Source organism: Schistocerca piceifrons, chromosome 2, assembly GCF_021461385.2.
Source record: "Schistocerca piceifrons isolate TAMUIC-IGC-003096 chromosome 2, iqSchPice1.1, whole genome shotgun sequence".
NCBI classification, from domain to species: domain Eukaryota; kingdom Metazoa; phylum Arthropoda; class Insecta; order Orthoptera; family Acrididae; genus Schistocerca; species Schistocerca piceifrons.
This window is the reverse complement of record NC_060139.1, coordinates 767,792,412-767,807,576: the sequence shown is the minus strand read 5'-3', so window position 1 is coordinate 767,807,576 and position 15,165 is coordinate 767,792,412. Positions and strand designations below refer to the sequence as shown.

Sequence of the window (15,165 nt, the reverse complement as noted above, 5' to 3'; positions counted from 1 at the left end):
ATACTTTGATTGTTTATGGTTTTATACACTGACGTAGAATTACCCAGCACTTTAAAAAACGAAACTAAGGGGAAAAAACACGTTTCGGAAGATCTTTGATGTGCAGCAACATGTACGCTGCAAATTTTCGTGTTACGAAAGTATGAACTCGAATTCCACCAAACACCGCATGTTACTTTCCAAAGCATTGAAATCGAGATTGTGACACGCTTTCGTAAGCCAGTCACAGCTCATGTCATGTGATCTCGCCAGCTGATGACAGCATAGGAGACGTGAAGTAGTCAGCCAACAGCAAGATCACTCTTAAGTAGCGCGAACACACAAATAAGGGAAGTTAATGGTTTAAATTAATATACATATTGTTGCTACAATAAAAGCAAAGCTTTCACATATAATATTGGTCTCGAAGATTAATAAGCTGCAAGACAAGCTAAACTTCCACATATAATGTTGATCTCTTTTCCGTGTGTTGCACTTTAAGATACACCACATAAATGCGCCAGTAAAATTTTTAATAACAACATAAATGTCTGATTTTCTGGGCAAGAAATTCTTCTAGATGGTCATCCCCAAAGAGTCGATTTTTAAATGAGAGTCAAATGCTCTGTGATTTAAGAAATTCGACGTACATTCTCGCACATAGTTCATCTTGCATAAAAGAAAATTAACTTTCAAAGACACGCTTTTCAAACCACAATCCGCAATATTTTCCTGTGACCTGTTAGAAATAGGTTTGGTTCGACAGTTGCCACAGAGCGCCAGATAACAGGTGTCACTGTACTTGGGCAGCTACAATGATGCAGGAAGGCCGTATGTTTGTACGTGTAAAACATTAAAAGATCTTGCATTAAAACTAATCTAATGTAAACAGCTGTCATGTCACGCTCATTGGAGGCAATTTGTTGTTAAGAAGCATTGCATAGTCTTCCTAAAGCCTTTGACACACTTTGCTGTTGGCAGACGCTTGTATGAGCACTGCGTTTTGTTGCATACAGCGCATTTCCTTTGCGACTTAAGTTTTATTTTCGTTTTTTTTTTTTTTTTCCCCCCTCTCATTCATGTTTTGTTCCAGCAGTATTATTCTGCAGAAGCGAGCTACAGTAATACTCTTTGTTAGATTATTGGTTCTTACCAGTCAAAATCCCAAAAATTTAACTGAAAACTAAAACAATGAAAAATTCCCAGAATTCCAAAAGAATTCCCAGGTTTTTCCCAGTTTTCTCCCGGATGAAAAAATTCCCGAGTTTTTCCCGGATCTCCCGGTTGTCCTGGGTATTATACACCCTGTATTATAGTGCCATTCCATAACTCCCACATCCCCTGACTCAATGTTTGTGACAATTCTTGGTTACACTGTAAAAGAAAAGTGTGCCATACAAATCTGCAATCATTGCTGGACTAAAATAGACAGTTAAAAAATATTTCACTGACATTCTTCAAGAAACAACAAACTAAGTATTATAGAATTCCACAATGAGTTACTTGAATCTGTCCACTGAAATGGAACGTATCTGTCTTATACACTCTTCAAGACAAAGTGTGCCATGAGTGCTATGTACAATGACACACTGAATGGCATACTTTAAACACACACTTTTATTACTGAATTTATGTTCCCAAATTCTATGTTCTATATCCACCACATTTTCCCATCACCCTTTATCATCCTAAATCATCTGCAGAACAGAAAAGTTAAGCTGAAGATGTAACAAAACATATCGGTGCTGTATATCCGTTTCTTTAATTTAACTGTAAACAAATTTAACACTGAGCATTTGGAAATACGCTGCACAATAACTGATTGAAATGAAGACCAAATCACTAATATCTTGTATACATGTTATCAGCTCCAGCTTGATTTAATGACAATGAGACAAACTGGTTGTAAATAAGCATTATATGGAAAGCTGCTACTCACCATAGAGTGGAGATGCTGAGTTGCGATAAGCACATCAAAAAGGTTCACACAATTATAGCAGTCGGCCATTAAGGCCTGTGTTAGCAATATATACACACATACACACACACACACACACACACACACACACACACACACACACACACACACACACATGTAAGCGCAACTTGCACACACGTCTGCAGTCTCAGACAACTGAAACCACACTGCGAGCATGCGAGCAGCAGCACCATTGCATGATGGGAGTGGCGACTGGGTGGGGGGTGGGGGGAAGGGGAGTGGGAGGTGAAGTGCTGCAGTTTAGATGAAGGGCAGGAAAGAAGGTGGGGTGGGGGGTAAATAACAGAAAGGAGAGAAATAAAAAGAAATTAAAAGACTGGGTGTGGTGGTGCAATGACAGCTGTGAAGTGCTGGAATGGAAACAGGGAGGGGGCTGGAGGACAGTGACTAATGAAAGGAACTTAGGATGTATTGCAGGTAAAGTTCCCACCTGCACAATTTAGAAATGCTGGTGTTGGTGGGAAGGATCCATATGGCACAGGCTGTGAAGCAGTCATTGAGATGAGGGATATCATGTTTGGCTGCGTGTTCAGCAACAGGGTAGTCCACTTGTTTTTTGGCCACAGTTCACCAATGGCCATTCATCCGGACAGACAGCTTGTTGGTTGTAATGCCAACATAGAATGCAGCACATGGCTACAACTTAGCTTGTAAATCACATGACTGGTTTCACATGTAGCCCTGCCTTTGGTGCGATAGGTGATGTTACTGACCGGACTGGAGCAGGTGGTGGTAAGAGGATGTATGGGACAAGTATCTAGGTCTATTGCAGGGGTATGAGCCATGAGGTATGGGATTGGGAGCAGGGAGTGTGTAAGGATGGACGAGTATATTGTGTAGCTTCAGTGGATGGCAGAATAACACTGTAGGAGGGGTGGGAAAGATAGTGAGCAGGACACTTCTCATTTCAGGGCACGACGAGAAGTAATCTAAACCCTAGCGGAGAATGTAATTCAGTTGCTCCAGTCCCGGATGGTACTGAGTTACAAGGGGAATGCTCCTCTGTGGCCAGACTGTGGGACTTTGGGAGGTGGTGGACGACGGGAAAGATAAGGCCCAGGAGATTTGTTTTTGTACAAGGTTTGGAGGATAATTACGGTCAGTGAAGGCTTCAGTGAGACCCTCAGTCTATTTTGAGAGGGACTGCTCGTCACTGCAGATGCGACAACCACAGGTGGCTAGGCTATACAGAAGGGACTTCTTGGTGTGGAATGGGTGGCAGTTGTCGAAGTGGAGGTATTGCTGGTGGTTAGTAGGTTTGACATGGACGGAGGTTCTGATGTAGCCATCTCAGAAGTGGAGATCAACTATGTTGTGCCTATCGCGACTCAGCATCTCCGCTACATGGTGAGTAGCAACTTTCCTTCTTTAATATTGTTACATGCCATCCTGGATTTTCCATTGTTTGAATGAAGCATTATATGGGTCATACAAGTTACTTGTATTGTGTTCGCAAAAAATAAAGTGGTTTGAACTGTACCTCAAAGCAAATATTTTGTCCCAGAAATTTCTGTGTTCATCTACAGACTATGTTTAGAATTAATTGGGATATAGCACTGTGGATTAGTACAAGATAAATCAAAGCAATAAATTTTAATCTACATCTGCATCTACATGGATACTCTGCAAATCACACTTAAGTGCCTGGCAGGGGGTTCATCAAACCACCTTCAGAATAATTCTCTATTATTCCACTATCAAGCAGCGTGCAGAAAAAACAAACATCTATATCTTTCTGTGCAAGCTCTAATTTCCCTTATTTTATTACGATGATCGTTTCTCCCTATGTAGGTCAGCTACAACAAAATATTTTCACATTTGGAGGAGAAAGTGAGGAAGTTGGAGATTGAAATTTCATGAGAAGATTCCACTGCAATGAAAAAGCCTTTGTTTTAATGGTGTCCATCCCAAATCCTGCAATATGTCTATGACACCCACTCCCCTATTTCAAGATAATATGAATCATGCTGCTCTTCACTGAACTTCCTCAATGTACTCTGTTAATCCTATCTGGTAAGGATCCCAGACAGCATAGCAGTACTCCAAAAGAGCACAGACAACCGTAGTGTAGGCAGTCCCATTAGTAGTGCTATTACAGTTTCTAAGTGTTCTGCCAATAAAAAACAGTCTTTGGTTTGCCCTCCCCACATTTTCTTTGTGCTCATTCCAATTTAAGTTGCTCATAATTGTAATCCCCAGTTATTTAACTGAATTATTTATCATGTAACCAAAGTTTAACGGATTCCTTTTAGCACTAATGTGGATGATATCACACTTTTCGTTATTTAGGCTCAATTGCCAATTTTTGCCCCATTCAGATATCTTTTCTAAATCATTTTGCAATTTGTTTTGATCTTCTGATGAGTTTACTAGACGATAAAATGGCAGCACCATCTGCAAACAACCTAAGATGGCTGCTCAGATTGTCTCCTAAATCGTTTATATAGATAAGAAAGAGCAGAGGACCTATAACATTACCTTGGGGAATGCCAGAAATCACTTCTGTTTTACTTCATGACTTTCCATCAGTTACTATGAACTGTGACCCCTCTGACAGGAAATCTGAATCCAGTCACATAACTGAGACGCTATTCCTTAAGCACGCAATTTCACTGCAAGCCATTTGTGTGGTACAGTGTCGAAAGCCTTTGGAAAGCTATAAATATGGAATTAATTTGAAATCTCTTGTCAGTAACACTCGACACTTTGTGTATGTAAAGAGGTAGTTGTGTTTCACAAGAACAATGTTTTTTAAATCCACGCTGACTGTGTGTCAATAGACCATTCTCTTCCAGGTAATTCATAATGTTTGAATACAATACATGTTCCAAAATCCTGTTGCATATCGATGTTAATAATACAGGCCTGTAATTTAGTAGATTACTCCTTCTACCTTTCTTGAATACTGGTGTGAGCTGTGCAACTTTCTAGTCTTTGGGTACGGATGTTTCGTCGAGAGAACGGTTGTATTTGATTGTCAAGTGTGGAGCTATTGCATCAGCATACTCTAAAAGGAACCTAATTGGTATAAAATCTGGACCGGAATACTCACTTTTATTAAGTGATTTAAGTTGCATACACATACACATACATTAATCCTTGTTCCACAGATCATGAATACGACATTTCATAATGATGTGGAACGTGTCACTTTAAAATAAATTTTCTTTACACAAAATAATTAATTTTTTACTTATTATTATTATTATTATTATTATTATTATTTTACAGTTACTACTTCATACCTAAGAATTTATCTATTGAGTACTTGATAATATCTATTTCTAAGTTACTCATGTTGGCAGCTGTTCCTGATTCAAAATTCTGGAATATTTACTTTGTATTCTTTAGTGATGGAATTTTGAAAGGCTGTGTTTAGTAACTCTGCTTTCACAGTAGTCATTGATAGTATTTGCATTGCTATCGCGCAGAGAAGGCATCAGCTGTGTCTTGCTGTTATCATATTTTACATATGACCATAATCTCTTTGGATTTTCTGCCAGATGATGGAGAAATTGTTTCAATTCAAAATGCCCATATGTAAGTATCAGCTGACTGCAGAAGTCAAACATTCCCAGAAACTGTATTACACATGAAGGATGAAGCTCAGAAGCAGTTCATCAAGCAACTCTCAGTGGCATTGCATTTCAGTCTATTTAAAAACACATGAATTACATGCAGAGAACTAACAATACCAGAGAAGGAAAGTTGCTACTCACCACATAGTGGAGATGCTGAGCTGCAATAGGCACAACAAAAAGATTCACACAATTATAGCTTTCGGCCATTAAGGCACGCGCGCACACACACACACACACACACACACACACACAGACACACAAATGCAACTTGCACACACATCTGCAGTCCCAGAGAACTGAAACTACACTCTGGGACTGCAGACGTGTGCAAGTTGTGTGTGTGTGTGTGTGTGTGTGTGTGTGTGTGTGTGTGTGTGTGTGTGTGTCTACTGCTGACAAAGGCCTTAATGGCCGAAAGCTATAATTGTGTGAGTCTTTTTGTTGTGCCTATCGCGACTCAGCATCTCCACTATATGGTGAGTAGCAACTTTCTTTCTCTGGATTTTCCATTGTTTGATGCAGAGAACTAAATTACACATACAACTGTTCTTACACTATGGCAAGCAATGTGACAACTTGCTCCTTTTTCATACATATAAATCAACTGCTCTAAACAGTAAATTTTGAACCAAAAGGAAGTACACCAGTAGACTGCATTTTTTATGTTTCTTGGACAGCAGGTTCACATAAAGGAATGCTTTTCTGACAATATGATAGTGAAACATAAAATTGTAAATTAAAACAAAGGCATTATCATTCTGCACATGCTGAAAAGCAATAGGTCAAAATGCTCAAGCTATAAATCAGTCATTGTAACATTACAAATATGTGTGACTTCAGGGTAAAATACTTGCACACTAACTATACTAGTTGATAGCTATGGGAGTTAATAGTTAATCAGTTCAATTATATTCTTGTTTTTAATTTGACTCTAATGTTTTAATGACAGCATTCATCTCACAATAAAAGATGCCAGTTTTGAATTACTTACATCATGTGACAGTGAAACATAGGGCTCATTATATAAAATTTGTGAAAGAGGAAAGGTCAAGGAAACTGAGCAGAAGATTCTTCTTATCACCTGGCAAATTTCACAGTTATTCAGACCATACCATGTACACCTCATCTAGTCCTATTATTCCAATAGCTTAAAGTAAACCATTTCAATACCTTAAATAAAAAGCATACAGACATGCAGAATGGTAAGCACTAGCTCTAAAACTCACAGAAAAGAGGCCCTATTATTTGAAATTATGCAAATGGAGGTCCATTTTGATTTAAGAATACAACATGACAAGTATATTATCATCTAAATATGTACTCGACAGTTACCTGGGAACTGGTTGAAGAAATTCATGTTCCGATGTATATCACAGTGGTGCTCATGGCTAGGAGCGTGGGAGGTTTCCCCTACAGGCAAGGTAGCCCTGTAAAAATTCAAAAGTAGCTTTATTTAAAAGTGGCACACCCAAACGATGAAAACTAAACATAAAATTAATTTTGAAGTGTAAAACACACACACACACACACACACACACACACACACACACACACACACACACAAACAGGGGGAGAGAGGGGGGGCAGGTTGAAGAGAGGAACAGAGGAAGATAGGGATACTATTCACCTCAGGCTAGATTCACTAGTGCTGTATTATCATATACAGAAACAGTAGGAAATAATGATGAGCATGTGGAAATTATATGGAAACTCCATTCCACTTTCAGAGAAAACAAACAAACATTTTTGTTTCAGGGTTTAACACCAAATACAGAAGGAAATTATCTGTCAGGACACGTGTTCACAACAAGAATTTCTAGCAAGAGGTAAATAATTGGGTGACTGGGTGACCTACAACATGGAGGTGGCGAAGAATTTCATAACTTTTGGCAATTTTTTTCATACACACTGGTGCAGTGTATGTTCCCACCTCTCCCCATCCATATATGTGCGTATGTCACGCATCCAGGAACATTGTCGACCACAATAATTTTGGTGGTCCACGTGCTACCTTGGACAGGCATAATGTTGCATGGGCATACTGACTTCCAACTCACTGAACACAGTACACTCACTGGTCAATGTTATTGTAATACTGTATTCCTTCCTAATTTGCATCTTTTCATGGATGCATTCAGCCATGACATCCTTCTAATCGATGATTATCCATGACCGCATCAAACTGCGCAGGTAGAGGAGCCATCTGAACAAGAGGATATTCAGCGAACGGACTGACCTGTCCATTTCTCTGACTTAAATGCCATCAAGTTCATGTGGGATGCAATGGGGAGATGTACTACAGCACATCAACGTGCACCAGCGACCATCCAGCAGTTGTCAACCATGCTGTGGAGTGGAACTTTGTGGCCAGTATGGGGGCACATTGCACAGTATGCATTGCTATCCACAATCATCACACGCCGTATTAAGAACCACATCCTGCCTTGGGTAACGTCCATGGGACCATCATAAATCACAATGACTTCAGTGTAACTATTATGTTTGAATAAAAGTTTCATTTCTGTTCATATCATTGCATATTTCTTTCATTTATCTTCTATACTATACTGTAATAGTTCTTTCCATATGTGGTCCAAGTTTCATCAAGTTATGTAATTTGGCAGTAACACTTCATGCTAAAGTTGCTCTGGTCCGTCAGCTTCCCACACCACTGCTTAAGTTGAACAAGACAATTTGTAGAGTGTGCAATTTCCATAACTGTCAATAAAACGACTAACTTTCAACCATCTTTGACCATCCCAAGAGCATTTACAACTGTCACAGTGAAGGCTTGTAATGTTCTTCAAAATGCTGAGCTAAAATAAGAATTGCTTGATGAGACACATCGTGATATGACTACATTTGTGGACCCATTCATGAGCAGTATTAGGTAGCTTGTAATAAAACATTACCAGAAATAAACTCAGTACTTACTCTGTTTCAGATGAAAAATTTTGTTGCATTAATGTGAAAAGTGTACAATTTGCATACAGTCAATGAACTTAATTCTTCAATATTCAGTTGTATAGCCACAGGATTGACCTTCCCTTCACCAAAACAATTAAGGCTGTAGAATCAATACTGCGCTATAAATTCATTTAAACATGAAACACACAACTGTCACACTCATCTGCTCAGAGCCAGCAACTGCCACGTAATTCTGACTTGAAGGCCACATAACTCTGACTTGTAGACATGTTAAAGCGTAGCCCTCAGTGAAAATATTGCACAGTCTGATTGCCAGTTCACCACGAGAATACTTGTGATACATCTGGCTGTCAGTCTGGTCGTTTTCTCATAACAGCTTATCAGTAAAACTCCATATGAACAGGTCCAGTTCGAGAATATTTTTCCGCACAAGAAACATACATCATTTTGTGATACTCCCCCTCCTTTAACATTAGTTTCCTTTCCTTGGGCTCTTTGTAAGACATTTAAAAATAATTATTATCTTGTGATCATGGAAATGGATTTTTCTTTCTTTTAATATAAGCACTGCAGATGTATTCCTCTGCAATCAGTGGTAGCTTTTGTTACTAAGTATGGTACAATTTGTACATAAGTTCTGCAATTGGGCACCTGTCAGATTGGTTCCACATGCAGTGTTTTGTGTTGATTGGAAGTTAAACCAGCAAATCTACTGATTCGAGACATGATGGATGTGCTTATCAGAGACAATGAGCCCAAGAAATAAACTTGTGAAATGTCATGTGCTAACAAGTTGTTTTCTCGTCACTTGATGTGGAAAAAAAAAACAACACAGGGTTCATTCATCAAACTAAAAATATTTAGGTCTTTCTTATCAGACAAATGACGGCACACAAAAACCTGAAAAAGAGTCAACACAATGATGTAGCTAAAGAGGACTGGCAGCTGTATCAACATTAACAACTTGTAAGAATTCCAAACAAGAGAATTCTGTACAAATAATCTGGTTTTGTCACTGAAGGAACTAGACATAACAATTGTATTTTTTCGTTATCATCACAAATGGTAAATACAGTTTTTTCTATTAATCTGAAATATCTGAGATGGTTTCCTGATGGTTTACATTTTTAATAAACATATATCAAATATCCACTTTATCTAAAAAATTAACCAGTTGCACAATTATTTACATTGAACATCCACTACCAAAATAATATTTATTCTGCTAAAAGCTGAGATTGGTATCTACAAATAGTAGCTCTACACAAAACAAACAAGTTTAAGGAGACAATCTCAAAATATACTGATCTTTTAATGGAATTGCAGAAACAACTACCAAAGGAGGTTCCTACTCTAGCTATGATAAAGTAAGGCTCTGATGAGATTCTGTAATAATATTTTAAATTCAATAATGTGTTAGTGTACACACTAGAAATATTTGAATTCCAAAGTGCACAAATTGATTCCCTTAGCACATGTTTCTCCATGCTCTGTGTTGTTGATTTGAGCTGGCAATGTACATGATATTATTGGACTGCTAGTATGACTATTACAGATGATTTTGCAAGAAATATTCATGAAGTTCTAAAATACTGCAGCTGTATTCATAATCTCTGAATATAGTGTGTGTCCAAATTGGGTGATAGGGGCAATTACAGATACGATTGCATCAAACATTTCATTGTCTAAGAGCTTCAAGGAGAACTTCTGAGTTGTCATATTAAATATCTGAAATCATTTTTCTTTCTGGGATGTTGCATGTTATTGAATATATACAAAAACTGTTTACCACAGAAAACTATGACAATAATCCCAAATAAAAATATCTTAAATCAAATGAAATTTTATAAAAAAGACTTGGATTCTAAAATTTCATTTTTTATTTCTAGTAGAAATGAAACAGTTTACATTCGTAATGTTCTGGATGAGCAACATTCAATTTCGGATAGCTCTTATGGTGCACAATTACCGTATTTGGTAGCAGCATTCATGTCAAACTCTAAGTATTTGTACTGGAACATTTTGTCCATTAACGTCTGTATTGAATATCTTGATATGAAACACTGCTTGACTTTCTTAACTATAACATACAGTATGCATCAGAAAATTAGTGTGCACAGAAAGGTGAGGCTTCTTTGACAAAAGGAGAAATAAAATTTGTACTTTTACATACAACCCAAAGTCTAAATCACAAATATTTTACTGTCTACTTTAGGTGAAATTAGGCCATTTTCAGATCTAAAATACAAAAGAAAGGGTAACAATCATCAGCATTCATTGACAATATACACTTGCTGTTCTAATTTTAACTGTGATTGTGGTTGGCAGGCCATAAACAGAATTACTGCTTGTTGTGGAAATTCACAATTCACTTTGATAAGTAATTTTTTTCAACAACAAAAATGGCAAAATTTAGAAACATTCAACTCAACAAACTGAGAAAATACAGTCAGAATAATTTGATGAACTAATGCTGTAAATATTAACAAATAATAATAGAATAAAAAGAACAAAAAGACATGTTTACCTATGTGACTCAAAGTAAGATGCTAGATGCTATTTTTCTTGACTTCCGGAAGGCGTTCGATACAGTTCCGCACTGTCGCCTGATAAACAAAGTAAGAGCCTGCGGAATATCAGACCAGCTGTGTGGCTGGATTGAAGAGTTTTTAGCAAACAGAACACAGCATGTTGTTATCAATGGAGAGACGTCTACAGACGTTAAAGTAACCTCTGGCGTGCCACAGGGGAGTGTTATGGGACCATTGCTTTTCACAATATATATAAATGACTTAGTAGATAGTGTCGGAAGTTCCATGCGGCTTTTCGCGGATGATGCTGTAGTATACAGAGAAGTTGCTGCATTAGAAAATTGTAGCGAAATACAGGAAGATCTGCAGCGGATAGGCACTTGGTGCAGGGAGTGGCAACTGACCCTTAACATAGACAAATGTAATGTATTGCGAATACATAGAAAGAAGGATCCTTTATTGTATGATTATATGATAGCGGAACAAACACTGGTAGCAGTTACTTCTGTAAAATATCTGGGAGTATGCGTACGGAACGATTTGAAGTGGAATGATCATATAAAACTAATTGTTGGTAAGGCGGGTACCAGGTTGAGATTCATTGGGAGAGTGCTTAGAAAATGTAGTCCATCAACAAAGGAGGTGGCTTACAAAACACTCGTTCGACCTATACTTGAGTATTGCTCATCAGTGTGGGATCCGTACCAGGTCGGGTTGACGGAGGAGATAGAGAAGATCCAAAGAAGAGCGGCGCGTTTCGTCACTGGGTTATTTGGTAACCGTGATAGCGTTACGGAGATGTTTAATAAACTCAAGTGGCAGACTCTGCAAGAGAGGCGCTCTGCATCGCGGTGTAGCTTGCTCGCCAGGTTTCGAGAGGGTGCGTTTCTGGATGAGGTATCGAATATATTGCTTCCCCCTACTTATACTTCCCGAGGAGATCACGAATGTAAAATTAGAGAGATTAGAGCGCGCACGGAGGCTTTCAGACAGTCGTTCTTCCCGCGAACCATACGCGACTGGAACAGGAAAGGGAGGTAATGACAGTGGCACGTAAAGTGCCCTCCGCCACACACCGTTGGGTGGCTTGCGGAGTATCAATGTAGATGTAGATGAAGTGGCAATAGGACATTCATAGAACATACTGTCCTCCCCATATTTGAAACCTGAAGTTGCCCTAATCGGCCAAACTTATTCATTACAATGAAAAATAATTCATAAAACTGGAATGTGTTACACTTTGTACCAAGAAAACTTCTTAAAACAATTAAATATTTTGCATATGTAAAGTTAAGAAATACGTTGCTTGCAAATGTTAAACAAGAACCCAAACAATATTTCAAAACTATGTAAGCAATCCAAAATGGTAAATCATTGTTTACTACTGCAACAAATGGGTCTTGGTTGAGTCTTAACCTGAGCTGCACTACTGATACCACAGTGATGGCCTTTGAGTATACATCATATTAATTAACCCCAATTCCAGCGTCCATGAAGGCTGGGATTGATTTTATCAGATGACCACAGTAATAAACTCCTGTCATTTCAATACTATTAAAACTAAAAGGAAATGCCATAAAAATAGATCGTCACAACAAACACATTCTGTTTTTTAACTATACTACAGTAGAAGCATTTTTGGTGCATCTAATGTCACATTGTTACTCAAAGCAGAAAAAAAGAATGGAAACACTAAAATGAAATGAAATGAAACATTGATGAGCTGGAGAAACACTCTTTCATGCACTTGGAACGGGGAGTCCATTTGTTTGTTCCTACCCTTATTTTCATATGATGCATTCAGTCCAAGGTGACGGAGATAGTGGTCTTGTTTACATGAGGTGTGCTTGCTTGTGTGAATGAATGTGTGTTTGTTTCCTTTTCTGAAGGAGGCTTTGGTTGAAAGCTTTTGTCCCTGGCTGCAGCTCCATGTGTCATCTTTACGATGAGTAACAATGTGTCTTTTCCTTATATTGTTGATATTCCAACATGTTTGAGCAGTTAATAAATTTATTTGTGAAGAAAATAACCAGTACACTTTATTATGAATTCACTAAAAATGGTGACTTTGTTGTTATTCACTATTTCCTTGGCATGTAATTTGCTACAGTGACAAAAATTTTAAAAGTGCAAAATTTAACTACTACTGCATCACTAACTGATAAAATGCAATAACAGTAATTAGATGAACTGACGCCATAAATATCTACAAACAATAAAAGAATTAAATTATCCAAGACAGGATGGTCTAAAATCACCAAAGATACACATTTACTTATGCTGGAACTCAAAATCATGCTGTAGTTGCCACACAGACATTAAGAAAGCATACATGAAATGAACAGAATAAAATATAATTAATTTTGAGTATTAATTCTGGCAAATGTTGGGTTCAAATGGAAAATCTATTGTAATTTATATTTTAACATAACGAGGATGTGACTCACAATGTCATTCATGGTGTAACTAGTTGATACCATACTTTTACAAAAGTAAGTGTTAACGGTTAGATTTTTTGGCAACTTATGATCATTCATTGAACTGAGATAAACCTTCCACAAAAGAAGACATCTGATAAGGCAATGCAAAGCAGCATGGAGCAAGAAACTTGAGTCAGTCAGGGCTTTCTGGGTTTGAATCTCCATCTGCCACAAAGTTTTAATCTGCCATTAAGTTTACTCAATAACTGTTGGCATAATTATGTACTCTCTTACATCACACAATTTTTTATATTTGGGAAATCATGGATTGTTTTGTTTTTCATGTTAAACCACTTGCAGAAAATTTTAAAATCAACAATTTTAATTTTAGGAAGACTGATGTAATTTGTATTTATTTTGGTACACACAGACCTTGTAGATTACAAGACATTGTAACACTGTTCAACATGCATTTCAAAGAAATGTTGACAGCATAATTCCAAAAGATGAACTCAGTTAAGGTTCATGACAAATTTACTATAATATCCGGAACTCTCCCTTCAAGCATGGCAGAGATTAAATATTTCTTAATCCTATCAATAATGGCTATTTTTAGAGATATGACTGACAAACATAATCAAATATGAAGGAAATAACATTATCCTTAAGTTGTAAACAAAATTCTGTTTACATCACTACACATTTTTATCCCTGAACGCTCTTCTTCAGGTGCTTAACATGTTATTTTGTCATTATTTTCACTCAGCAGTTCCTAGTGGCCTCCTTCAGTTAGCAGTTGTTAAGAACTGAAGTACGGATAATTTACCTTATAAAAACATAATTATCAAAAATATTAACCGTTATTAGGAAAATCTAAAGTAATGTGTAATTCAGTGGTTTTACACCATCAATCACTGTAGTCTCACAATGACAAAATAATGTCAAATAGCTGAAGATGGGCCTTCAGGACTTAAGATATATAGGGCTTTAAGCAAAAATTATGACTGTGACTCAAGACTAATTTTCTTTCCTTCATATTTTATGAATATCAGTCAGTCTTACCTCCAAAAATAGTCACTATGGACAGAATCAAGAAATATCTAATCTCTGCAATGCTTGAAGGGAGAGTTGTGGATACCGCAGTAAATTTGTCACAGATGTTTGATGCATTCATCAGTTGGAATTATTTCTTTCAAATGCTGGGCATTACGTGAGCAATGAGACCATGGCAATATCACTTATCACAGAAAAACTATTATTGTTTGCATTTTTAAAACAAATACACTGTGACACCAATAAAAAGATGTTGCACTGTAATCTAAGGGGTACAAAGAAGGAGCCTCCTAGAAGATTGTGAGCCTAAAGACTGAAGACAGACACAATCGGGAGTACCCTGGCAACAGTGAAAGATTTCACCGGCTAATCCTTCTAACACCAGATCAAGTTAAAGTCCAAAACCAAATTAACATCAAGATGCAACGGCCTTTATCAAGACCACCCCCTTGTGACGATCTCGATAAATATTGAGGGATTCTCTAGTCATAAGAGTGTTTTATTAGCAGACATGTGCTATAAACATAAATGCGACATATTGTTGGTGCAGGAAACACACTGGGGAGCTGCCAGCCACAGACCTAAAATAGCAGGAATTGATTTGGCCATTGAAAGACCTCACGACAAGTATGGGAGTGCGATTTTCATCAGACCCGGGCTCAATGTAACATCAG

The 15,165-nt window shown here is 37.6% G+C and overlaps 1 protein-coding gene across 9 annotated transcripts in view; it reads right to left on the bottom strand.

Moving 5' to 3' along the window:
* Positions 1-15,165, bottom strand: part of LOC124776292 (mitogen-activated protein kinase kinase kinase kinase 5) — a 305,769-nt gene that overhangs the window by 85,355 nt on the left and 205,249 nt on the right. For all 9 annotated transcript variants that reach the window (XM_047251199.1, XM_047251204.1, XM_047251200.1 and 6 more), the window contains one exon: positions 6,892-6,986. In XM_047251199.1, coding sequence (XP_047107155.1) covers positions 6,892-6,986 — 95 coding nt within the window. The remainder of the gene's footprint in view (positions 1-6,891; positions 6,987-15,165) is intronic.